This window comes from Cavia porcellus, unplaced genomic scaffold (genome assembly GCF_034190915.1).
Source record: "Cavia porcellus strain 051 isolate PalLab524CR breed Dunkin Hartley unplaced genomic scaffold, mCavPor4.1 scaffold_2, whole genome shotgun sequence".
Lineage (NCBI taxonomy): Eukaryota > Metazoa > Chordata > Mammalia > Rodentia > Caviidae > Cavia > Cavia porcellus.
In genome coordinates this window covers 10,519,107-10,546,394 of record NW_026947485.1, presented here as the reverse complement: position 1 = coordinate 10,546,394, position 27,288 = coordinate 10,519,107, and the positions used below count along the sequence as shown (strand labels likewise).

At 49.2% G+C, this 27,288-nt stretch overlaps 1 protein-coding gene across 15 annotated transcripts in view; it reads left to right on the top strand.

Moving 5' to 3' along the window:
• Nucleotides 1–23,452, top strand: part of Atxn7l1 (ataxin 7 like 1) — a 222,050-nt gene extending 198,598 nt beyond the window's left edge. For 7 of the 15 annotated variants that reach the window (XM_013152450.3, XM_013152454.3, XM_063238106.1 and 4 more), the window contains 4 exons: nt 7,544–7,736; nt 11,023–11,144; nt 12,411–12,716; nt 15,203–16,537. In XM_013152450.3, the coding sequence (XP_013007904.1) occupies nt 7,544–7,736; nt 11,023–11,144; nt 12,411–12,716; nt 15,203–16,313 (1,732 nt within the window). In that variant the 3' untranslated portion in view covers nt 16,314–16,537. Of the gene's footprint in view, nt 1–7,543; nt 7,737–11,022; nt 11,145–12,410; nt 12,717–15,202; nt 16,892–18,729; nt 18,805–20,505 lie in introns of those variants that run through there. The other 8 variants (XM_063238037.1, XM_063238043.1, XM_013152451.3 and 5 more) reach the window with 7 other exon arrangements.
• The last annotated feature ends 3,836 nt before the right edge of the window (nt 23,453–27,288 follow it).

Below are 27,288 nucleotides of genomic sequence, written 5' to 3'. Positions count from 1 at the left end.
GTCTGGAGGAAAACTCAGTTCTCACCACGCTGCAGGCCTGTCTCTCCTGGCCATAGGTCTATGCCAGAGCTCTTCCTGCATCTGCACAAGAGCTGGCACAAAAAGCCTCATCGGCTTTGCCACAGTGCCGCTGTCCGGAAGGCAGATGGCACCTGCACTGTCCAAGGCACAGCATGCATGGCCGAGCCTGGCACCAGGAGACCTCAAGACCAGGTGCCTCCTCCCCTCCCCAAAGCACCTGATGCCTGGGCAGGGGGAGAGGGGCAGGACGGCGTCCCTGAGCGTCCCCACATGGGAACCCAACACTGCACAGTTTGTCTTTCAGCTGGACAGGCGGTGGCCAGGGCTCCTGCTCCCTCTCCACACCGCACAGCTCGGAGCTTGCCTCCCTTGCCCAGGACCCTTCTGCTCTCCTCCTGCCCTCTTCTGCCTGGCGCCTGGCACTGACTGTCCGGGGTTTCATCCGCTTTTCCCTTAATCAAACTTCATATCTTAATCAAAGTAATCCAGGCCCGTGGTTAAGAAATCAAACAGTGAAGGCCTTAAGGAAGCTGCTCCGGGGCAGCTGCTGCGGGATGGGCTCCTCTTGGCCGGCCAGGCTCCCATGGCCGGCCCCGCCCTCCTCCTCACGTGGTTCCTGCAGCTCCCCCATGGCTTCCTGTGAAGAGGTGTGAGGGGACCAATTTTCAGAACCCTGAAAGATGCACCTGAAGATATTTTTATTCTGACTTCACTCTTAATTGATGGCCTCTCTGAGATACACCTGGATTGAAAATCATGTCCCTGCCTTTCCAAGACATTTTTTCCATTGATTGCTAGCATTGAACTTTTTAATCAGAAAATCTAAAGCTATAATCATCATTTTGATTCCCTTTTTTCTTCTTCTTCTTACAGTATTGGATTGAACGCATTGGCCTTCACAGTGAGCTACATATTTGCAACTTTTTTTTTAAATTTTTGTCTTTTTGAAACAGGGTTTCATTCTGTAGTTCAGGTTGGCCTCAAACTCACAGCGATCCTGCTGCCTCAGCTTCCTGAGTCCTGGGATTACAGGTGTGCACTCCCACACCCAAAGATATTTTATATCTTGAGACAAGGTTTCACTAAGTTGTTACATTCACACTTTCGATTCTCCTGCCTCAGCCTCCCAGAGCCTGGGATCACAGGTGTGTACCACCCTGCCCGGCTTTTGAGTTCCATTTCATTGCACAGGATCAGTTTCATTCCTGAACCCGGGCTCTGCCGGGCCACAGGGATCACTGCTGATGGAGCGTCTTTTTCATTCGTGGGACTGGATCTTTAGCAGGTCCGTTCGCACCAGACGCAGCTGTCCTCCTCTGGGGTTGTGCTGGCTTGCATCTTGGATATTTCCCCCTACTCTTGTCTTTAACCTCTTTCCTAGTTGTCTTTTGGGCCTCTTCCTCTGATCTTTTAATTCCCTTCCTCTCTTCTCCAAACCTCCTTGTTCAACATTCTAAAAAGTGTTTTGTTTTTTTTTTAACTTTCAAAGTACAGGAGATAATAAATTCATGATACCTTTAAACATTTTTAGTATCTAGCTGACCTTATCTGATTGTCCCCTATGATACTGTACAAGACACTGGCGTTTCTTAGGGGTGCTGTCCTCCCTTTTGTTATCTTTAGACAGGTGCTCTACCAGGAGCCACACCCCCACCCCAGCCCAAGAAACCATCCTGGTATCTCTGAAGACAGGTTTTGAGTGTCTCTTCTTCCTCTGGGTTGACTCCACTGTGTGTCCCAGCCTTTGGTGTTTGGTGGCCCGTCTCATACCCCAGAAAGGCAGGAAGATCTCTGACCATTCCTACTTAGAAGGAAAGCTCCAGCAGGCTGCCTGCAAGTCTGTGTGTGAAACTGTCCATCGAAAGATGGTCTGGTTACCGGCCAGCCTCTGGTTTCTCCAGGACGAAGTGGCAAGGGCACTGTGGACACAGGTACCCATATGTAGCTGCTCTGTAGCACACCTGGTTTTCACTCCTGCCCTTGAAGAGCCCGGCGTCCCTCTAGCTCCCTTTGTTCTCTCCTTGGGAAGCTGATGGAGGCAGAAGCCAAGTCCTGGCAGTCTAGCTGGCAGAGTGAGGGGAGAGGGCCTGGTGTGCGGGTCCCCTGAACCTCGACTCAGGCATGATGTTTGTAGCCCTAGGTGCGTTCAGGTGCCTGCTTCTCAGAAATGCTCTAGTCGGTCAGCTCCTTTCTGTTAATTAACACTTCTCCAGCCACATTCTGTGTTCTAGAAATACGTTAAAATACCTTGCTTGCCCTCCTATCGGTTAGGGTACTTCTGGGGCTGTTAGCAGAAACCTGGGCTACCGTAAGCCTAAATAAGAAGGAAATTTCTCATCATATGTGACAAGAAGTCCCAAGAGGGGGGGCACACACCCCAAAGACACCCCCCTTCAGTCTCTTGGCTTCCTTCAAAGTTCTGTAGCAAGGTGGCTGTATCGATTCCTGGCACCTCCAGGTACAAGGTCCCCATGAGGTTGGACCACTTTTCCGTGTCTGTCTGTCTGTCTGTCTATGTCTCTCTCTCTGTCTCTCTCTGTCTCTCTCTCTCTCTCTCTCTCTGTCTCTCTCTCTCTCTCTCTCTCTGTAAAGTATACCTTGTGTATGAGGGCATCTTTGGGTTCCCAGTAAAACTGAGCTGGAGGTACCGAGGTTCCCATGTGCTTCGGACGCTGCACACACAGAGCCTCCCCACCGTCAGCCTCTTCTACCCCAGCCCCGTGTCTCTTTCCAAAAGCTGCCCCCCAGAAAACTATTCTTTTGTTTCTCATACACTTTTCTAAACCAGTCATTATTAGCCAAGATTACAGGGCTTCCTGTTAGTTTAGGGGTGTTGGGAAATCATGACCATAACCGTCACCATTTCTCTGCTGGTCTCTTTGGGTTTTGCCACCAATGTCTTTTTTTTATCCCTTTACTGTCCTTTTAGTAGGATTTGAGGAGAGAAAGAGGTAATGTGTGTGATTGCCCTGCCCATTTTGCAAGAAATTCTTTATACTTTCAAGTTCACTGCAGCATCATTCATGAAAGCCAACCTTGGAAGAAACCTAAGTGTCTGCTGATGAATGTGTGCATAAACATACTTTGGTATATATTACACTGTGGAATATTACCAGGCTGCTAAAAGGAAGGGAATCCTGCCATTGTCAGCATCATATATGCACCTCAAAGACATAGTGCCAAGTAAAAAGACAGAAAAGTGTATGTTTCCACTAAATGTGAACCCTAAAAAAATCAAATTCCTAGAGACAGAGGGTAGAAAGCGAGCTGCCAGGGGCAAAGGGATGGAGGGGGAATGCCGGGTAGCTTTCAGCTATAAGGTAAATACATTCTGCAGCCCTAACAGGCAGCACGGTAATAGTATATAGTGTGATTAAAAAATACTGTGAAACTTTAATTTTTATTCCAATAAAAAGACACATTGCCACTAATTCACCTCAGAATTCTCCCATTGGCTTCAAACACCCTTATCCCGTGGCTCTGGCCACTTTCTGAAGCAGTTCTGCAGGTCCTCTTTTGTGAGTGTCTTTATTTTAGTTAGGCTGTCCTGGCTGCCTTATGTCCCGAATCCATTTAAAACGTTTCCCTTTGGGGAAACCGAGGAAGAGCCGGAAGTCACAGGCTGCCAAACCCAGTGAATGAGGTGGGCGAGGACCCCATAGTACTTTTCCAAGCCTGCCTTTGCGTTGGCTGGCACTTGACAGCAGCATTGTCTGTATTCCTTATCACGACTCGTACAGACACAAAATCCCAGCACTCTGGGGGCTGAGACAGGAGGATCCTTACAAGTTTGAGGCCATCCTGGGCTATCAAGTGAGTTCAAAGCCAGCCCAAACTGCACAGCAAAACTCTGTCCCCCCACCAAAAAAAGACACTCACAAAAGAGGACATTAGAACTGCTTCTGTAAGTCACAAGAACCTTGGGATAAGTATGTTCAAAGAGAAGCGGGAAGTATTTTGCGGAAGATTGATGGCCATGTGTCTTACTGTAATAAAAATTCATTTAAACATTTGTCATATATTTTGATCACCCCTTGTATTTATTAATATTCTATTATGTACTTGAAACTGGGTGAGGAAGTAGATTAAGTATTCTTACTATGAAAAAGAAAGGTAACTATAGGAAGTGATGTTAACTAATTTGATTATAGTAATCATTTCATAAGATACATATATGTCAAATTGTAACATTGCATATGTGTAACTATGCATTACATAAAATATAATATATACCTCAAATCTGGAAAAATAAATTACACAAAAACACATGACTTGGACTGCAGATATAGCTCAGTGGCACAGTACCTGCCTGGTAAGTGTGAGGTCCTGAGTTCAATTCCTGATACCAAAAAAAAAAATGACTTAGTAACTTTCTTACCTATATGTGTGTTATTAACTGTCTCTTTTTTTGTTTGTTTTCTAACTTTTGTTATGGAAATATCTCCATGTGCAGAAAAGCAGAGAGCATAGCGCGATGAATACCCACCTACCTAGTTTTAAGTTGTTATACGAGTATTTTGGAATATACTGCTCTTTCTACATATTTTGAACTAAGCAGATACCATGGCATTTTACTTGCAGAGGCTTCCAAAGCTAATTCACTGCATATCCATGGTACCAATGTCACACTGACAAAATCCGGCTCCCTTTCATCCTGAAGGACAGGGTGGTCCTCTCATGGTGAGGAGAGCTTCCAGAAGGGCCAATGAGAACATTTGGAAACAAAATAAATGTTCATTGTTAGTGGTTACTTAACTATGATGTCTCCGTACTGTGCATCACTGGAGAATATTTTTTAAAAATACATGAAAGATTCCCACAACATCACTGGGTTGCTTTTTTCTTAAAGTATTCCTTAAAATAAGCAGGGCATGGTGGCACATGGCTGTAATCCCAGCACTCAGAGGCTGAGGCAAGAGGATCATCATGGCAAGTTCAAGACCACTTTGTAGCCTGAGCTACAAAGTAAGCTCGAGGCCAGCCTGAACTGCATAGCGAGACCCTGGCTCAAAAAGACCAAAAATAAATAAAGTATTCCCTAAAATAGCAGGTACATTGTGGCTCAGGTCTTAGTTTAAAATTCATGTGCATAATTGGACGTGGTGGTGCACACCGGTGATCTCAGCTACTCAGGAGTCTGACACAGGAGGAACACAAGCCAGAAGACAGCCACGTACACACACGGCACACATATGCACAGGAGATGGGAGGGACATAAATCAAAATGCTAATAGTACTTGATCCGGAGGGTGTCAGGGGTGCAGTGCTATTTTCTGTCTTTCTGTGTTTTGGGGTCATCTGAGTTGTCTTATGCCTGGTCGCCAGCTGTAATCAAGTAACTGTTTCCCTTTCCAGCCCAGGGGAACTGATACTGAGCGGGTGGGAGATGTGGCCTTTGAACGCCCCGCCCTTTAGCATCTGGAGTGAGTGGCGTTCTTGTTTTCCTAAGCCCAGGAAGGTGAGAGTCAATAATAGTCATCCCAGCTGAATTGTTATGACCCTCCCCATGGCCTTATTCTCCCTTGTCTTTGTGGCACAAATGTGTGTAACACACTTGTGCCACTGTAACCGCTTTTAATGTACAGCTCACTGTCATTAAGTGCCCCGCGGTACAGGGCGGTCCCAGCACCACCCACGTCCAGAACGATCTCGCTGCCTCCGCTGAGGCTCTGCACCATTAAATCCCAGCTCCCACCCCTCCAGCTCCTCATGACCACCGCTCTCTCGGGTGCACACGGGATCATGGAATATTCGTCTTTTGCACTTAACTCACTTAGCATGGTGCCTTCAAACTCCATCCCCAGCGCAGGGAGCCTCGGAATTGCCTTCGTTTTGGAGGCTTGAACACTATTCCGTCACATCTGTGCTCCATAATTTATCCTCGCATCTATGGAGACGCGTGGGTTATTTCCGGCGTGGTGGCTGCCTTCTAAGTGACTGTGCTTCTGGAATATGCTTTGCGCTCAGGTATTTGAAACCTGAAAACATTTCAAGACAACACAAAGTCCAGGGAGAAAATGAGAGAGAAAGGCACCAAGTCAAAAGTGCTCCCTAACATGATTGGAAAGGGCAACTTTCAAGACCCTCAGGTGTTTCCCCCCAAAATCTTTTCTTCCTCTTGGCAACTCTACCTAATCAATCATCAGATGAAAGTGAAAAAGCAGGAAAAATACTAACAACTATTCCTCTTCTAACTTTCCTACTAATGTGGGTGTATTTGTTTCCATTTTTGGCTTGCTTTGTTCTTTACTATTTAGAAATACATGGTGCTGCCCATTGGTGTGACATGGCTTTTTATAACTGTAGTCATAACTCAGATGAAATCTGTTAGATGATCTCAGTCTTAGGGGATTAAATCCATTCCTTCATTAAGAAAAATCTCTCCAACACCTACAATGAATTGACCATGCCAGGGAATTGATAAAAGTAGCTTGTTAAAAATTAAAATGAAACGTTCTCAGAACATACTACTAAACTAAGCAAAGGTTAGTATAAGAAACTATGGTGGTCAGTGTGTAATAGCCAGATCTTGGAAACAACTTTAATGCCCATCAACTGAAAAACAGATAAAAAAGGTGTCTTTTTTTACAGTGGAGTACTACTCAGTCATAAAGAAGGATAAACTGGAGACTTTTATAGGTAAATGGATGCAACTTGAGACCATGCTCATTAGTAAAATATACATGTGTAAACATTGTATTGTTTTATTAGTGTGAGAAGCTGAAAGAAACAACATTTGTGTATGTATATGCACGTAAAAAATAGTTAAAATAGTTTTACTACTGATTTATCTAAGTTCATTAAAGAGAAAGATTTGTGTTGGTATTGTTTGAACAACTAAATGCAGATGTCTTGTGCTCTGGGTGAATGATTTGGGAATGACAATGTGCAGTGTATGTACCATTGTCGCCCCCTGATTGACGTGTTTTGAAATTTTTAGTTTTCTTCTTCTTTTTTTTTAAAAAAGATTACATATTGTCATCTTAGAAATTTTTTCTTCTTTTTATTTATTCTTTTTCTCCTTGAAGTAAAATGGATTTGGGGGGGGGGATTAAAAACAAGAAACTACGGCAGAACAGCAGGGCATGGTTGGTGCATGCCTATAATCCCAGCATTTGGGAGCTGAGGCAGGAGGATCATTACAACTTTGAGACCAGCCTGTGCTCCAAAGGGAATTCAAGGCCAGCCTGAGTTGCATAGAGACCTTATTTCAAAAAGACAAAACAAGAAAAAGAAACCATGGCAGAAAGGGCCAGTGGCCTCTGATGATAACGAAACCTTTTTTCATGCCACGATGATCAGTTTCCTAACACTTAATTTAATTTAACACCCCATCATCACCAGTCACAGCTGATCACATGACCTCTCAGCCTTAACCGCTGCCCTCTTACCAAGTGGCCGCCTTCCTGGCCTCCCTGACCTAGTGGCTGGCTCCCCGGGGTGCTCTCTGAGTGGCATGACACTGGCTGGATCCTGTGTCTGCAGGAAAGTTGATTCTGCTCTGCTCCCCTCTTGCCCTTAGACCATCATCTGCAAACAGTATAAGCAGCAGCGCGTCCTCCAATCACAGCACCTACACTCCAGAGCCCGCTCTGCCCCCAGCTGGAAGTGACCTTTCCAGCCGGCTATCCAGTGATGAAGGGGAAATGGATGGAGCCGACGAGCCCGAGAAGTTAGACTGTCAGTTCTCCACGCACCACCCCAGACCTCTCGCGGTAAGGCCTCCTCCTGTCCCTTCACACCCTTTCCTTGCACTCTGCGGACACCGTGGAAAGGGCGCCAGGGTCGCCTAACCAAAGGCCTACCGTAAGTGTGGATGCCTGCGTCGGAAATTTTCTCGACATCAAGAAGGAAAGGGAAGGGCTTCCGGCTGGCAGTCTCCCTTGAAGCACCCGGGTGTCTGCTGTCCACCATGAAGTGAGACTGTTGAGAAAGGGTGTTTCCAGGAGCCACCCCTCCGACCTTGCCTGTCTAAACGTGGCGCCCTGGTGTCCAGGGTTAGCCGGCCCGCCTGCCCTGGAAACTGCATTAGCACTGTGTTGGGTGCGAGCCCTCCATGGGGCTCTTGGTTCTGTTGTTATTAGCATGAGCACACGGCAGAGAACTGAGAGAGAGTTGTGGAGGGCAGGAGGAAGTATTCTGTGTCAGCACGATTGCTTATTAACAAAACAGGTGCTCTCTTGCCCATTGCTTAGATAAGTCCACTTCGGAGGCTCAGAAGGTCATTGGATCTAAAGGGGGCCATCAAGGCATCAGCTGGAACTGGCTTACATTTGCTTTCTGGGCACTGAGGAAGGAAACACCCCATGCAACCATCACAGAGCCAAATGCAGGAGCCTCGAACAGGGAACCCCGTGTGGTTACTGGGGGGCGGCCTGAACACACCTCAGGGACTGCAGGGGAAATCATTCCTCTGACTCCCTCCCTCCCACTCCCAGTGTCTGGGGAAGGTGCTGCCCGTGGCTTACCCGCAGCCTGGGCCTTTGTCTCTTGGCCAGTACAAAAAGTGTCAGGGATAGTGTGCGACACCTTGGCTTGGCAGCAGTAGGAAACTCAGCTCATATGCACAAGTACCAAAGACATTTCCTGGTCTCACGCAGCAAGAAGTCTAGAGGTAGGAACTGCCAAGCTCACTTTGGTGTCTCTGCTGTGTCAGAGGGCTGAGGGACTGCCACCACGGCCACCTTTGACCCTCACACATGGACTCAGTGTGTCCATGGCAGCTCCAATATCATCGCCTCACTTACCAGCATTCCGTAAAGAATGGAAAGAGACAAACAGGGAAAGAGTCTTCTGAGGGACTTAGTTTAAAAAAAAAAAACCTCCCTGTGAAGCCCTCAGCCGACTTCCCCCTCTGCGTGCCAGAACTGGGTCACTTCCATCCCTGCACCAGTCGCTGTCACTGAGGGAAAGATTGCAGTGACACAGGGTTGCCCAGCTGTGATTCTTCCTGAGATTTCAGAAGACGCACCTCCTGTTACTGCTGTAGGGCAGATAGCAGAACAAAAGCCTTGTCCTGTTAACAAGGAAAAGACAGGGGCAGGCGTGAGTGCACACCGAGGTGATGCTGGTGGCCCTCAGGGTCCTCACGGTGGCCACACACACAATGTGCCGGTGGAATGGGCACCTCGCCAGCCACTGGGCCCTGCTTCTGTGTGAAGTTGGCTGCATAGGCAGCCAAGACTGAAAGGTGTCCCTGGCTCTGGAATATGAAAGAGACACAGGCTCTGCTAGAAGGCCAGACAGCAAGACCTTTGTCCAAAGGAGGTGAACTGTGCTCTGGGGACTGCACATCTGCATGTCCCCAGTGCTTTGCAAGGTTAAGTGGGAAAGTCGCAATTTGTTTCTTTGCTTTGTGGTCTGTCTCACAGCCAACTGACACACTAAATGGTTCTTTGTAACTAACGCTCATTCAGCATGTCCTTGCAATAGATGAAGGAAGACATGATGTCTAGACCTGGGACAGCTTCCACAGTAAGCTGGGAGCAGCATCGGTGTTGGGGAATTCTCTCATAATGTTTTCTGGCATGGTCAAAAAAGAATCTAACATGAAGGTTGCAGAGAATCTAACATGGGTTGCAGGTTTCACAGGATTGGGGGGGCAGGATTTCAGTGCAACCCCCACCCCCAAACACAAATGAGACAGAACAAAGGGAAGGTTTGCATTTCCTCCTAAGAACTGTTCCAAAGGCTGATTCCGGGATGGGTCTGTGGAGTGGGTGCCAACCCAGCACTGCATCTGGGACGGAGGCCAGGGAGCTGCTGGGAGCCCAAGAAGGGGATGCCGCGTTTGAGTCATAGAATCATTTTCAGGCTCGCCTGTGCTCCAGATCAGCCAAATGTCACCTTCTCAGGGGCCACCACTTGGCATCTCTGTCTCCTGGCCTGCCTGTCGTCCTAACATCATAATCACATGGTGTTTATGAAGCCTCCGAATGCCCATATTTAGCAATGTGTTCTAAATGCAGTGGTTTGCTTTACATGTCTTTGTGGGACCTCATCTCACCAATCCATTCTTCACCCCAAAGCTCTGCGATCCTCATGCTGAAGTGGAAGAGGATGAGGTCCCCACTCTTTGTACAATGGTAGTCCTCAGGTACATGGACATCAAGCAGCCAGGCAGTGATGCTCAGGATGAAGCCATGAAGTTACTTTTCTCTCATTTCTGAGACGAAGTGCCAATGCTCAAAATGAAGGAAGGAAAGGTTTATTTAGCTTACAGTTTTTGGAGGTTTCCGTCTATACTCAGCTGGCTCAAGGCAGAGTGATGTGGCTGAGGGGAAAACAGTTCCTCCTCCTCTGCCTTATATCATACACCGATTCCCTGCCCCTGCGCGGGTGCAGCACTCACACCACCAATCCCAGCGCTGGACAACAAACCAATCACAACACTAGACTCAGCTGCCTCCATGACTGCATGAGGCTTGGGGGGCCACCCACACACAAACCATAACACCAGGTCAAATGGAGCACGAGTAGTAGGTTTGAGATGTGTCCTGAGCAGCCCAGAAGGATGGATGAGAGGGAAGCAGAGGCCACGTGTCACAGCTGGAAGCGTTGAGCCTGGTGGGAAGTGAAGTGGCTCTGTGACATCAGATAGGAAAAGTGTGACCAGGAACACAGAGCTCTGTGCCGAGCTCCTCAAGATGAATTGTGATGAACAGATGCAGCTGAAAAATCACCCAGGCTGCTGCTTATTTGTTGTTTCTTTGCTTTTCATTCTAAAATGCTAGCTCAGTCCCAGGAGTAGGGGACGCAGCCCTCTGAGCCACAGAAAACTGAATGTAGCTATTGTCTAGTCATAATGTGAGTTTCCACAGACCCCCAAAGCACAAACCACGGCATCATGGAAATATTTTTGGCTTTGGTAGCATTTGCTGCTTTATTTTGAGTCAAACGGTACCCCTGTGTGTTTTTATGCAAATGTTATTTTTCTCTGTGTGGTTTATATTAGCTTATTAACCTGTAATCAAAATTAAAATGTTTTTTCTTCCCTCACAGTTTTGCTCGTTTGGAAGTCGCCTCATGGGACGAGGGTACTATGTGTTTGATAGAAGATGGGACCGTTTCCGATTCGCACTAAACTCCATGGTAGAAAAACACTTGAATTCACAGATGTGGAAGTAAGTGTGTGACCTAAGATCAGAGCTGCCCCCAGGTTACCCAACCCTAATTTTCTAAATGAATGTCAGCAGCTGGCTTTTCATAGAGCAAAATGACCCCAAAATCAGTATTCGCGACTAATTTTCCATGTCAACCCTTCTTAAGGATTTGCCTGAAGGGATTTACAAAGATACATAAAATGTGCTGTTTGCTTTGCCTTCTCAGAGATCCTTTTGCGTTGGTAATCTAAACTCGATGAAAGGAACCTCAGACGAGATCTTGTTTATTTGATAGCATTTGGGGCCTCTTTATTACTACTCAGAGCATCAAAGGATGTTAAGAATATGCTGCTATTTGTTGATGCTACCATAGCAGTGCTAAGTGTCGTTTCATAATGGTTAGAGACCAAGCACTACGGAAAGTACATGTACAGTTGCCAACAGGGCAGACTGCACACAGTGCCGTCAAGGGGGTTAAGTTTGTCTTTGGCCCTTCCCACCTCAAAGAGCACCAGCCTCCCCTCTCCTGTCCTTCTTCCTTCCCTAAACTGCAGCTTGCATTCATTTCTCTGAGGACCTTTTATTTCTCTAGCACTTTCCCGTGTGCTTACACTTTCATAGGCGGTTCCCGGAAAAGGGAAGAAGCCTTCCCTTGGGAGAACACTTGGGAAGGAGTAACAGGCCACGCCACTTCAAGCCACAAGGGGCAGGCTACACCTTGCCACTTAGTAATGGAAGTCCCACAGCTGGGTGTCCCACTCCTCCCAAGGGGGTCTCCAGAGGTCCCAATCTGAGAGAAGTCTTGGCCCCCACCCAGAGGAAGCCCAGGAGAGGAAGAAGGGCCCTTGAGAGGCAGCAGGGAACAGAAGCCACAACTCCCCAAGCTCCCCGACTCCCATCCAGGCCGCGGTGGCCCCTTGGCCCCTTTACACAATGACCACCCAGACGCGCCCCATCGGGTCTGCCCCAGCTCTCCCTGGGCACTTAGGGCTCCAGGTTGACCTTTCAGGGAAGGCAGGAGAAGGCCACAGAGAAGCTTACGGTCTCTTCCCGCTGGAGTGAGGTCTCCCCGTGTCCGAGCAGAACTGCAGCCGGGGCGCTGCATTCAGGGCAGCCCCATCCTGGGTTGGGGCCTGTGTGCTGCACTAGTCCCGAGGTGGCTCCCGGCCCTCTGCCCCCAGTGCTGTGGGAGATAAACCCAGGACACGTGGAAGGAATGTGTTGATCTGTATTTCTTCGCTCCCTGCTGTCCTGTCAGCTCAAGCTCCATATTCCTTTCCTCCTCAGGCACAGAAGCCCGAGCCACCGGGCATCAGGTCCCTCCCCCCTGTTCAGGACTTGCCTAACCAATCTGCTGTCACTGAGCAACATTGGGGCTGCCTGGGTGTCAACTCTGGAGAGCGTAGCGCCCCGCTGCCCTCTCGGCCTCACTGCCCAAACTCCAGGCCCCGACGGGCCCGAACCTGGAGGGATGGCAGCCGATGGGGGCATGGAAGACATTAGGAAGAAAAAGAACGGCCAAGACTCTTTTTTCTTTAACAAGCATTTAACTCTGCATCAGGAGACGCCAGCACAGTATTCTCTTTCAGCCAGGTCAGCATTTGGATCTCCACGCCAGCTGGCGGGGGAGGATGGGCACTGTCAGGAATGGATTCGCATCTGTGGGCTTTTGCACGGGACTTCCCTAGGCAGAGCGCACAGCCCGGCAGAGCTGCAGCCCGCTGCCCTTTGGCACCTGGAGAGAGAGCACAGACAGTGTGCAGCCTAGGGGACAGTGGCTCCCGGGGTGGCCCCTTGCCCCTCTCCTCCTGCCCTGACTCCCACTGCCCGTGATGCCCACTGAGGGTTAGTGGGGAGAGCAAAGACTAGGACAGAGTATTCCAAAAGTCGCACCCACTCGATACTGAGTGGGGCCCGGGTAAGAGTTAGTCAGGCCTTCGGCTCCACCAGTTGTCACGAGTCACAGCGTGAATTGATACAATTGAGTGGGAAAAATATAAATTGGGACGTTCAGCATGGATCTCATTCAGGGTCATCAAATGGGTCCTCCCTCCATGACCCTTCCGGTATTTGTAAATAGCCTTTCGCCGTAAGTCACTGCTGAACCTCCCCACCCTGTGTTTCTCCCTCTCCTTTAGCTGGGAAGGAAGGTCGAGGTGAGGAAAGGTTGAGTGGGTGCCAGGAGTTAAGGCAGCAAGGCGACAAGGACAGCAAGAAAGTTTGCTGGCGCCGCCGGCTCCTAGAAACGTCCCCTGGCCCACTTAGGATGGGTGCGCAGCGCCAGGCAGCACTGAGGACACGTGCAGACCTCTCCGGGCTGATTCTGTGGGAGTCCTTGTCCAGCATGCACAGTCCCTGACACTATGGTTATGTTGCTGCTGAGAGTTCACCGGCTCACCGCATCCACCCGCCTACCCATCCATTCATCTGTCCATCCCTCATTCATTCATGGAAACAAGGGCTTTGGAGCTCCTCGATGAGTGCTTGCAGCAGCTTTTCTGTTAGACTCAAAGGGGAAGTCAGTTTCAAACGCTGTCATGGCCACTGTGGGTTTGGCAACATTTTTCTCTTAGATTTGATCTCCTCAGACTGACGTTTGTCCAGGACACTGTGCTTCCATATTCAAAGATTCCTCTGGATTCCACCCTGAAGACGGAAGTCACAGGTTCCACTGCTTTCAGGCAGAGAAGGGCTTATTCAGAGAGAGAAATAAGAGGAGAGCCACTTATTTTCCAACAGGGCCTCTGTCCAGGGTCCCTCAGCACCTGGTCCTGGTGCCCCAGCTGGAGGGCAGGCTCCAGACAACAGGGCAGAGTGAGTGCCCATCCTGTGACCCGGGCCCACCTGCCATCCTGTGCTGCTTTCAGAGAAACAGTTAGTTCCTTAGCCACTGGTAAGCCTGTGCAAACCAGCTCTTGGGGGACACAGAGGGGAGCCATGTGAGGAATAGGAAAGAACCAGCTTGAGCACACTCAGCCCCTGAGCTCAGTGTTCTCTCCTGCAGAATCAGGAATGGGGTGATCCCACAGCTGCTGTGCCTCTCCTGGTCCCCAGAGCAACAGCAGAATCAACCTAGGCCAAAGATTAGATGTAACAACCATTCCCAGCACAAGTCAAAAGACAGTTTGCAGAGAGGCCCCAGGGACAAACCCCTGCCTGGCGCCAGCCTGGGCCCCAGGGACTCAACTTGAAGGCATCACTCTCGTCCCAGCTCCAGGAAAGCCAAAGAGGAAAACTGGGGCTCTCCTTTCTCCCCCCTGGCTGCATTGCTTTCCCTCCTCAGTTGCTGCCTTGTGTTCAAAACATACTAAATTCCCATCCCCTGCTCTGGATGTGTGAGGGTCCCCACAGTCTGACCTGTTCGTAACAGGGACAGGAAGCCCTGTTGAAGGCAGCCCTGTGATGACCGCTCTGAGCAGGAGCTGAAGTAAGCTAGGTTGTAAAGAGCCTCAGGCACAGGCAGCTCTTAGTTATTTCCTGACCTCCTGACCCTCCATGACCACCAGGAGCCAGTGGCACGGAAATGCCTCTCCCTGGAATAACCAGAGCAAGCAGCCAGCCAGCACAGCAGGATGCTGGCCGTAGGGAGAGACCATTTCCAGGATGCTCCAGCCAGGTGCAAGATGGGGAACAGAGGGTAGGAATGGGCTTGCAGTGGTCAGAGGGGAAGCTCTGACCCACATGCCCCAGGCAATCAATTTCTATCCTCCTGTTTCCTACTGCAAGCCAAAACCTAGATGTAAAATGACCAGTTCTCATAAAAACCACCTTCCTCACTGCCAAACTGACAATAGCAGACAGGATGCTCCCGGACATGCATAGTCCACAGCACCACCACTCATTAGTGAGCCCCAAGCCGTGCTCCGGTAGCTGAGCTTGGAGAACAGAGCTGAACACTGGCAAGCAGCCGTCGGTGTTGCAGCGGGGCAGCGTGAGGAAGGGCCATCCTCAGACCCTCCATCCTCCATAGTCTGGGTCCCGCCGGCTGTCCTGTCGCCCGATGCTCACACGTCATCGAGCCTCCGAGCAGCACCCTCCGATGTCTCACTGTTTCTCTCTGGCTCTTCTCTCATGTTTAGGAAGATCCCTCCTGCGGCAGATAGCCCCCTGCCCTCGCCAGCAGCCCACACCTCCACCCCCGTGCCGGCATCCGTCTTGCAGCCTTTCAGCAACCCCAGTGCTGTGTATCTTCCTTCAGCTCCCATCAGCTCGAGACTCACCTCTTCTTACATAATGACATCCGCCATGCTCTCAGACGCAGCTTTTGTGGCATCGTCGGACCCACGCGTCCTCATGTCCCACACCACAGCTTTCCCCCATGTGGCCGCAACCCTCAGCATCATGGACTCAACCTTCAAGGCCCCATCTGCCGTCTCCCCAATACCAGCTGTCATCCCTTCCCCATCCCACAAGCCATCCAAAACCAAAACCAGCAAATCCTCAAAAGTCAAAGACCTGTCTGTCCGTAGCGACGAGTCTCCAAGTAACAAAAAGAGGAAGCCGCAGCCTTCGACTTCCTCTTCCTCCTCCTCCTCCTCCTCCTCCTTGTCCCTGCAGACCTCCCTCACGTCTCCACTGTCAGGGCCCCACAGAAAGAACTGTGTTTTGAATGCCAGTTCTGCTCTGAACTCCTATCAGGTGGCGCCCCCCTATACCAGTCTGTCTGTGCACAGCTCCAACAATGGGGTGAGCCCACTCAGTGCCAAGCTGGACCCCTCAGGACGGACCTCGCTGCCCAGTGGCCCCGCGGACATAGCGAGACAGGTGTGCACGGTGGGCGGCAGCAGTGACTCCTGTCCCCTCTCTGTGCCCTCCCTCTCACTCCACGCAGGGGACCTCTCTCTAGCCTCACACAATGCCGTGTCTTCTCTGCCCCTCTCTTTTGACAAATCAGAAGGAAAAAAGCGTAAGAACTCGAGTGCTAGTAGCAAAGCCTGTAAAATCACTAAAATGCCTGGTATGAATAGCGTTCACAAAAAGAACCCGCCCAGCCTTCTCGCACCGGTGTCCGATCCCGTTAACAGCACTTCCTCTCGGCAGGTAAGGCACCACCTGGCACTGCCTTCACCAGCTGTGGGGGGCAGGGGGAGCTGGGCAGTGCCCCTGCTTGGCCAGGTGGCTCAGACAGGTGACACAAGTGTGGCTCCTATCCTTGGGTCCCGCCTGGGCCGTCTGCACTCTGTACTCTGAGTGCACTTTATTTAACCAGTGCTACAGACAAGGCTCTGGGCAAAGCACTTTGCAGCAAGCACCTCCTTCAATCCTCGGTCTTACCCAGAGTAGCTGGAACCCTTGTCACAATTTCACAGATGGGCAAACTGAGGCACGCAGGGATTCTGACTTCCCTGTTCGACTTCTATTTTATATCTTGAAGTTCCAAGGACAATTTCATTAAAGAGTTCTGTCACAGAGAAGTTTGATCTGATCTATTGTGAACCCCCAGACCGTTTAAATGACGCCAGGAGCCCACCTGGGGAATGAGTGGCAGCCTGTGAGCACCTGTGTCCTGCCTGGATGACTCCACCTCCTCCTGATAGAACTGTTCTCCTGTGTAAAACTGAGACCACCACCTAGGGGCAGAGCTGCTCCCTCTGCCACCATACCACGGGAGTGCCTTATCCCCAGAACAGGTGGGTGGGTGGGCCCAAAAGAAAGTGTTTCTGGATTGGGAATATAGCTAGTGGCTCAGCCCCTGCCTGGCAAGCTCAAGGTCCTGAGTTCGATTCCTGATACCCGCAAAAAAAATAAACAGTTTCCCCAGGCTCTGATCCCACTCTCAAATCCAGTCTGTCTCCGAAGCATGGGGGAACTTTTTAGGAAAGGCCACACCCACTCCACCCCACCCAGCAGTGAGAGTAAAAGGCACAGCCCAAGCTCCTTTCGACCCCATGTGGAAATCACAGCCAAGGTTTGCCCCCACGCCTGAGGGTCACAGCTACACGGAGATAGGCCCAGCCCTGAGTCAGGAGGGAGGACTCTGGAGAGATGGGAGGCAGCTATTAAGAGGTGCTGTAATGTTTTACGTCACTGTGTATGAGACTTGCTAAAACCCACAAAGAACAGCTCCTGGGGGGCCCCCAAATCACAAGGACACACAGGCTTCAGCAAGTGTGCAACCCAGGGGCTGAGAGCTGCAGCCACGGCTGAGGTGAGAGGAGATGAGCCCTCGGCCTCCTGCCTGACTCTACCCAACTTGAGTGCAGGAGTGGGTGCAGGTGGTGCCCGAAGGTCCTCCCCGAAGCTAAACCGCAGCTGTGCAGCACCTCTGTCTCAGGCTGGAGAGCACCGCCAGAGCGCTCAGACTGCAATGTGCACACCGGGGCTCTCGGGAAAATGCAGATGGGGGCAAGCAGGCGGGGCAGAGCCAGGGAGTCCAGGTATCCAGCAGGCGCACAGGCAGGGTGTCGGCCTCTACAAGGCCATGGTGTCCCCATTGTTTCCGGTAAAATTCCAGTAGTGGGCGCCTGGGATGGTCTCTGTTCCAGCTCTTCGGATATAAACTCAGTTATTAGCTGACCATGCCCCCATTCACTGATGCGTCCACCAAGGCACCAGAAGTTAGGCTTGCTTCCCAAAGTCACATGGCAAGTGAAAAGCAGGGCTAGGATTTCAGCTGGGCCTTCTGGTTCTGGCTGGAGTCTGGGCCCTCGGCCTCCATTGAGTGCATTGCCTGTAGGAGTGTGGGAAATGCTCAGACGACCTGACAGATCTGCCAGAACCCGGGCCGAAGGAGCAGACAAGCCTCTGCCAGACCATGCACATCAGAAGGGAATTTAAAGAAACAAAATCAATGCACTTAGGCACTGCCTGGGGCCTGCTCCAAGCTGGTTCCCTCCTGCCAGCCAAGGAGAAAAGCCATTGATTGTCCAGGGCTACTGCCGTTGGTTTCCATGTGTGGGGGAAGGCATAGGCCTGTGGGGTCCATTCTACTCCTGTTAGAGGTTTAGCAGAGACAATTTGAGGTTCCAGCTACATGCATCTCATAGTATCGGTGGAAGGCCAGCATGATGTGAAACTGATCAGGAAACCAAACTGAGTAAAGAGCGAGCATCCTTCTGCAGAGGTGATAAAGGTAGAGAAGGTGTGGATAGGACAGAGAACAGCTTTGCAGATGAGTGAGGGACAGGAGGCTGCCCTGAGGGCCGTAGGAAGGACCACCCCTTCGTGCCCCCAGTCCTGTAGGAGGACCTCGCTCAGCACAGGTGCTACCTCGCCTGGCTTCCTGTGTGCTGTCTTCTGCTGGGGATACCTGACTAGGGACAGGCCAAGGTGTATGCAGTGGCTCCGTGGAACCAAACTCAAAACAAGATGGGCCTGTGATGTGGTCAGAGCTGGAAGAGCTCATGGGCTGCTTGGCCACAGGTGGGCAGGCTGGACCCCTGCTGAGCCCAGCGCTGGGGCAGAGAGGGCTCTCGGCGAGGCCTCCATCCTGAGACAGTCTGGCCATCAGGGGCCTCGGAGCCCCTGTCACTCTCAGCTCTGACCAGCACAAGGGACGAGATATGCTAAGCAGCCCTCTCTTCTCCTGGCGACTTGTGGTTTCTGTCTGTCCAGCCTCCCCTGTACCACCTTGGGGGTCTGAGCAGGCTTCACCGGTGTCTTTCAGGTTGGGAAAAACAGCAGCCTAGCTTTGTCACAATCCAGTCCTGCAAGCATCCCCAGCCCAGGACACAACCGACAGGTGAGTCACTGGGGGCACAACCCAGAGCCTGCATCATGGTGGGAGGGTTGGGCACAGGGTGCACCCCACGTGTAGACCTCCCGTCCTCTACGAGAGCAGCTCCCTGGCTTCCATGCCTCAGCCTTCCAGTCACCAGCTGTACATCCTTGAACAAGTTATTCACTTCTTTATGCTTCCGTTTCCTTTCCTAGAAAGCAGAGATCATAATGGCCCCTCACCTCAGGGCTTTTGTGCAGATTAATTAACTTATTCACACAAAGGCTCTTGTGTAGCAAACCCACAAGTGTTGACTATGACAAGTATTATTATTCTTACCAGCTGTCTGACCTTAGGCAGAGTACTTCTGTGGGTCTCAGTGTTTGCATCTGTTCAATGGCCAGTTGATGCCCACCTCCTAAGAGTGCTATAGAACCTGAGAATCGGACACTGCTGATGAATGGACGCAGACCCATAGTGCATAGCAGTCTGCAAAGCCTAGTGAGTCCTCGAGACCTGCCTCACCATGGGGATTTTCCAGAGAGCCTTAAGTTTTCTGAGGTCGAGGTGTGACGGTCGTGGCCGTGTAAGTCTGAGCGAGACAAAGGGCTTTGCCCAGTGCTGGAGTCAGAGTCTGGATCCATTCTACTGGGAAGCTGAGCCCAGTATGACTGGAAAACGGGTTGTCTTAGACAAGAGGTACTTTTTGTAGACACCAAATAGCAAAGTGTTTGTATTTTACTCTTTCAGATTTCCCAAAACCTCTGAGTAGCATTTGAGCAAAGATTATGGACTGACTGTTTGTGGAGCCCCAAGTGCCAGGTGACCCCACCTTTTTTGAGCAGCTGTGGCTCTGTGCCTGAGCACTTGTGTGCTGCTCTGGAGGGGCTCCCACGTCAGCGTCAGTGCCTCTCCCTGAGGCTGCTGGGTTGCTGGGTTTGTCTACCCTCACCTAGTGAGCTATAGAGCCCAGAGCCTCAGGTGCCCTTGCTGGGCGTGCAGACCCCAGCAGGTCAGCCTTGACACATGCATAATAAAACAACAGAGAACCCCAGCTGAGCCCTCCTTGCAGGCAGTGTGGGAAGCCCTTTGCTTACATTACAGAATGGAGTGTGTGTGTATACAAACTGGTAGCATCCTGGATCATACTCATTTGATGCAGGAGGGCCAGGCATGGTGGTACACACCTGTCATCCCAAGACTCAGGAGCCTGAGACGGGAGGATTGCCAAGAGTTCAAGGCCAGCCTGAACTACATAGTGAGCCTGTCTCAAAAAATTAATCACAGGAGTGCTATACTAAGAAGCTATGTAATTTGAACCCAAAATCTGTATATCTAAAGCCTCTACGTTAACCCAACACTGTAGGTGAGGATGGCTATGTTACAGAATATGCTATGTTACAGAATAGGTTCTGTAGGAAAAAGTGAACGAAGAGACAAGAAGTGAAGACTTCAGATACTCCACACCTCTCTCCTGGAAAGGAATTCAGGAATATCTATGACATCTGGCCCTGATTTCCCTCCCGCTGTGGGACCGTCATGCCCGCTTGCATGGAGCCCCTTACAGTACATCCAGCCAAGTGCCTGTCACAGCAGGCCTTTGCCATGTGTGCAGGAATTGGGGTGTTACCCTTTCTGCTGTCGGAAAAATTGAGGCTCTGTTCCTACATTTTCAGGCTCATCCCAAATGTATGGTTTTGAAAAAGTTTTTCTTTTCTTTCCTAGAAGAACACAAACAGAATGGGCAGGATAAGGACGCTTCCATAACAAGACTGTGAAGCCCCTTCCGATCCAGTTCCTGGTCATGACCCACCCAAGGCGCAGGAGGAGAGAGCACTGGACACAGTGGAGAGTGCTTCCTGGGTGCCTATGCTCTGGCCTTTCTTCTCCTTCCCCTTCCTCTTCCTCCTCCTCCTCCTACTCCTCCTCCTCCTCTTCTTCTTCTTCTTAATTGACCAATTTTTAGTTTTGAAGAAAAAGAAAACGACAAAAGAACATGAACTTGAGATTTACAGAGAACAATACCAGTGTTTTCTTTTTGTTTCTTTTTCTCTTTTTTTCATTTGCCATGTTTGTACATTCTTCCAAATGTGGGGTCCCCTGCGCCAGCTCCTGATGCTACTACTGCCCCATCGGCTTGCTCGGGCCCTGGAGGCAGAGGTCACAGAATGTCAGTTCCAGGTCAACACTGTCTGAAGCTCTTGAACTTTGGCACGTACAAAGCTCTTTTCCTTCCTTGTCTTCTGCCCGTTCTCCTCCACCCCTCCCCTCACCTGCCACTCAGTGGTCCCCCACTGGTCATCAGAGGTTGTTAGCTGTCCCAGGACAGCTGGGGAGGAGAGTTGAGGATAGTTGGGGTGCCCAGACTTCCTTAGCTCCCCTCTCTAGAGCCCAAATGCCAGGGGCAAAATCAAGAATAGTGGCCATTTAATGATGTGATTTGCTTGACACCACTGACTAGAGGTGTACTCGGCCAGGGGCAGAGCAACGTAATCAGAAGCAGAGCATGGGGCCAAAATGATAGAAATCAGGTGTCTGTGATGGCCTGCACTTGTTTGGAATCTACTCTGCAGGGTCCCTTCCGAGGCAAAGTGACTGTGCAAAATCTCAGAGTTAGGTGAGCTCTCGAGAGTCTAAGACATCCCAGGGAAAAAGCAGTTCCCAGAGGAGGAGAGCCAGAGCCAAGGTGATCAGGGCTGCCCCCGGGGAGAGCCAAACCCCATAAATACTAGTGTTGCCTCCCCAAGATAAATGAGAAGGATGGGCCCTGGTGAAGAAGAGCTGACTGACAGCCCCTGAGTGCTACAGCTATTCACGCTGGAGCTTTGAAAGAAGCAGCAGGCAGTAGCATAGCTCTGATGGGGAATCCAGCCTAGAACATGGCCCGCTGTGTGTGTGTGTGTGTGTGTGTAATTGGTGATACACTAGATCACAGAGGTACCACGAGGATCTGCTCCATCCCAAACCCAAAATGAATGCACCTTTCCCAGCTGGGCACCCCTCAGCCCCTCCCTGACTTTTCCTTTCCTTTCCCATCCCCCACACACCCACCCACCCAAAGATCAGACTACTGTTAAGTTTCACGCGCTTGGAATCCGCGAGGATGGAAGGCAAACGGAGCAATTTGAATCCATGGAATTGCACTGACAGTGTTTCTTATAGCATTACTAAATTTTTTAATATAAAAATGAAGATTTTTTTAAAAATCAGGAGTTGATATTAAGTACCAGGACATTAGTTCAGATGATTTCATTTTTTTATTTCTACAGTGTTAAAAGTGCACTTATATGCTGGTTTATTTACGTCTTGGGAAAAAAGAGACTGCAAATTAAAGGGATGATTGTTACTTTTTGTTTGCTTGTTTTTTAAAAGATTAAGGCAGATTTTAAGACTTACAAATGTTTAAGAAATTATAAACAAGGTTAGACCCTTTGAAAAAAAGTTCAGAAGATATTCTTAAAGAAAAATTTTATAGTGTTAATTTTGTAATAATTTATGTTTTACTATATTACAGAGCTAACTGACCAGAATAGTTTCAGAAACAATATGAAACTTAGGAAAGTTGAAGCAATGCTTATATTTTTAAAATGTTCTTTGAATTATGTTTTTAATTGTACATTTCTTCAGACTGAAAAGTGTGTACATATCTTTGTTATTTTTGCACAATTTTTGTCTCGTTCGGTTTTAGAAGTCTATTGTTTTTTTTTAATAATTTATTTTGAGTTGTAAAACTTGCAGGAGTAAAACAAAACAGAAAAATCTCAGCAACAGAATAACCCTCTGATTTATAAACTCTTAAACTCGGAGAGGGAAAACAAAGATTGAAAGATGAAGTGGCTACTTCTGAGGTATACTGTCTCGACAGGGACTGAGGAGTTACTCGCCAGATTTAAACATTTTCAGGCTCCAGTCTCTAAGCGGAAGCTGGAGTAACAGAGGCTCCCCACCAAATGCTGCTTACTTTCTCGAAAGACTGGCTCTGACCAAGATGAGGACAGACACTTCTGGAAAACTGAGCAAAAAGGGAAAACCCACGGTATTTCTTCCTTTGCAATCAACCACAGGTTTACTTTGTAACGATGTATTTAAAAAAAAAAAAAAAAAAAAACTTGCAGCTTGAAAACATGGAATGCAAATAAAAGGTTTTCTTTGGGTTTGTTTTCACGGAGTTCAACTGGACCAGCCTATCATGCGTTATTAGGGTGATCTCCTTCGGGTCTTTCTGTTCCTCACATGCCACTCGGCCTTTTCTCCCGGCCCCTCGACTGCACACACCCCGATTTGCCTGAAGATCTCCTGACTTGTCGCCAGCCATAGAGGCTCGAAAGCTCTGGTTGTTAAAGCATAACGCAATGCATAGACCTGTCAGCCATAAAATTTAAAAAAAAAAAAGCGACTTGGATTACTTGTATGCCTTCTTTTGTATCAATGTACCAGTTGTAAATAATGCTGATCAACCTTTGTAGCGAATAGTTTATACAGCATATTCTATTATTGCTGATTCTCAGTGAACTCTTGTTTTAAACAAAGGAAAAAAAAAGAAGAAATTTTCTATTTACACCTTCTATTTTGTTATGCTATCGGCCCATGGCACTTTAACAAAACTCTGTGGGTTTTACGTAGCTGGTCCGTCATGGGATATATTAAATAACCGTTGTTGCACAGATAAGAATTTGCACCTGCTCATTTGTCCTTTCCTACTACCGATTTTAGACTCTTTTCCAGAAGAATTTTGAAGAAAGCATGTCCAATCATTCTAAACAAATGCCACACTTGTGCGTGGGTTTCTTTTCTACGATCCATATTTTGTAACACGAAGTATTTTCCTCCTTTGTCCCGTACTTTATGTCTTAGCACTATCAGATAGAATCCATTCCATGCCTGTGATATTGTAAGCAGAATAAATGTCTGAAGTAGGTGTAAATAGTAAATTCTATGGCTTACAGTTTCAAAAGGAAAGAACAAACATGTATCTATTGATACTGAGTGGTTCACCACCAGGCCTGGAAATATTCTCCAGTGAGCGATTGTTTTTAGGTTTGGGGTTTTGGGGGGTTTTTTGTTTTGTTTTGTTTTGTTTTAGTTTGGTTTTGTTTTTTTTTTTTTTTTTTTTTTTTTTTGTAACATGGCTTTGTAAATAAAATAATTTATATGTTTGTAAAACATTGTCTTTGGGTTTTCATGCAATTGAAGTTTTAAATGTTGCCTTTGTTTCTTTGCTGGTAAAGGTTTTCTCACCCGAAGAGCCTTTCCTTTGCAGCCTGTGTTTACAGCAGGAGAGGACCAGAAGTAAAGAGGAAGACAGAGAATTCACTGAAAAAATATTTCCCGCTGGGCCTGCCCCTGAGCTAGGCTCCCTGTGCTCAGGGAAGGGAAACAGACAGAGTCCCAGCTGCTGTCTGGGATGGACCCAGTCAGAGAGAGAGCAAATAAACACCCAACCCTCTGTGGACAGACTGATCGTGACCAGTGCTACTGTGGGAAGGAGAGTTCTGTGGAGGAGAAACTGGCAGGGTGGGGCAGGAGGGAGCTGTCAGGAGCTCCTGCAAAGAAGAGGCTGGAGGCCGAGGGGACCCAAGGCTGGGAGGTTCTCAGAGGGCCCACTGTGGACAGCAGGGGCGAGAGAGGGGCTGCCAGGGAAGGTCACAGGAAGCCTCCTGAGTTTGGGGAGATCCTGTGAGGGCTGTGGGTGATCTGCTTTGCTCAGAGTGCTGAGTGGCTATGTGGAGAACCAGGTGGGGGATCTGAGACCCCAGCCAGAGACAATATCCATGACAGTCCCAGTGAAGAGAAGTAAATGCGGTCAAGATCTGTTTTCCACACCAAATCAACAAGACTTGCTCAGGGGACAAGTAAGCCCCAAGTTGCAGGTAAGTATTGGGTAGAGATGCCCTGTCTTCGCATGTGAAAAACCAAAGTGGGAAGAGTGGACAGGGGCTGATGCAGTGGTTAATGAAAATCAGAAATTTGGTCCAGTACCCTTTGTGTAAGTAAAGTCAGAAAACCCCCAAACTGTGAAAATTAAGAGATTTCGACCTTCAAGAACACAGTGGAACTGCCTAGGTCATCAACGGTACACCTGTCCCAAAAGCCACCAGAGTATCTGAAAGATGTCACTTCGCAGAAGCCCAAGGTGTACCACTGCATCACTGCTGGGGTGAGATTGGTAGGATGTCCTGTGGGACTGGGCCCAGAGTCAGTGGCCCGAAACGAGGGCTGAGGTTTTGCTGCAGCTGCTTGAAAAGGCAGTGTTCTGCTGAGGAGGATTCTGGAGTCATTGAACTTGCAGAAGAACAAAGCACCCAGGCGTGCACGGCGCTCACAGAGCGCATGCGTGGATTAACCCAAGCCTGAGCCTCTCGCCATGCGGAGATGCCCTCTGCTGAACCAGCACAGTGTCCCTAAACTGGAAAAGGAGGTGGCATCTAAGAAAAGGATGTCCCAGAAGAAACCAGAGAAATAAAAGCAGCCTCGGAATGAATAATGAATGCAACATAAAATAAAAGCAAAACATAAAAAGTTTGATTTTGTACACAGATGTATGCTCCATAGGCAACCGAAAAGTCTAAGTCGTCACGTCCAGAAGCCTGGTACGCACGGCCCTGGGGCCAGCAGTGTAGCCCCAGGTATGGACAGGATCCCCGGAGAAACTGTAAAAGGGTGAGGTAGCAGCTCAGAGCTGGCAAGGAACCTATAGGTGAAACCCAAAGGAATGGCTCCCCAGAAGCCAGGACCAGAAGATGCTTCCAGAAAGACAAAGTTGACTGAATCCAACACTGTTACAAAGTACAAGAGGTGGCAGCGTGTCCGGGGCTTTGCAATGTGGAGGTCACTGGGGGCTCCTGGTTTTCTAGAGCGACCATACAAATGACAAAAACCACAGCAGCTTGAAAGAACAAAACTCTCACACTTCTGAAGGCCAAGCATCTCTGACTTCCAAAGGCCTTTGAGGAGATGCCCTCCTTGTCTCCTCTAGTTCCTGATGACTGCTGCATTCTTTGCCATTGCTTGGCTTATCGACGTCATTCCTTTCTGTCTCCATCGTCACGTGGCCTTCTCTCCTGTGTCCCGGGTCGCCTGTGTCTCAAATGCCCCACTGCTTTATGCCCCACTGCTTTCTCGTCTAAGGATGTGAGGCCTAAGGCCCACCCTAAATCCTGGCCATCTCTGGTGATGTTTCACTTCATGGTATCTGCCAATCCCTTTTCTAAATAAAGGCCTACTCACAGCTTCTGAGCTCAGGACCCAAGTACAGCTTTTATGTAGTTACAGTGACCTTCCTGCTACAGTGACCTTTGTGCAGGTAGGCTGGACACTGAGGGGAGAAGATGGCAAAGCCCGACTAGGTGTTCTAAAGACTGAATGAGAACCAAGCAAGGGAATTCAGGAAACGACGGCAATCCTGAAGAGGTTAGAAGACACAGCACATCTTCGTATGTGGGTTTTTGGTTGTTTTGTCATTTTGTTTTTCAAGGAAGGAGAAGCCAGATTATAATTGGTATAATCTTGGGAGAAGTAATGGGACAGGAAGAGGGAGAGACTGGGAAGCAAGGGAAGAGGGTGATGAAAAGGGGAAATCGTTGGGAAGGCGAGGGGGATGCCCTGTCTGCCCAGTACAGGAAGAGGGGTTCGGGGTAACAGGGAAGAAGTTTGCTTGTAGTTTCAACAGTGGGAAGGTGAGGGATGAGGCCTGTCAAGTGAGAGAGAGGTAAGGTGATAAGCCTGAGAGGCTGAGGGAAATTTGAGAAAAGCCAAGGAGTGAAATACTTACTGAAGAAGCCAGGCTGCTTTGAGATCTGTGATTAAAGAACAATCCTAACATGGAGAAGACAGTTTTAGACACTGTTTGAGGACACGAAGAAGCAGAACACAGCCATGTGGAGCCAAAAATCTCAGGCAGGCTAGCTGTGGTGGTACATGCCTGTAAGCTCAGCACCCTAGGAGGCTGAGGCAGGAGGGTCATAAATTTGAGCCCAACGTGAACTACATTATGAGTTACCAAGAACCTATCTCCAATTCAAAACTTTAAAAAGGACTGAGGATGCAGCTCAGTGTTTAATTCCCTGATGAGAAAGAGAAGATGAGACAAAGACAGAGACCAATTTTAGACAAACTAAAGCAAATTTCTTGTCATTTTGCCTCTGTCCCAAGTGAGTATTTTCACTCATATGTACAGCAGAAATCCAGAGGGGGCAGAGCTGAAGCCTGGCACACAGCAGGCCCTGAGTGGATGTAAAGTGGGATTATCCACAGCCACCTCCGGGCAGCACTCTGGCGTTGGCAGAGTCCTTCCTCCACCTGCTCTCTACAGCGTGTTTGTGACAGGCCACCCCACACCGCGCTGGCCTGGGAGACTCCGAACCCTACTGAAAGGGGCCTGCTTGTGCATTCTGCTTTGTCCGAATCCAGTACTCCTAGAGGGCTCCCTCAAAAGCAGCCAGAGGCTTGGAGAATCCATGTGAGAACCAGATTGATGATTAATGGATTGATTGATTGATTGATTTGATT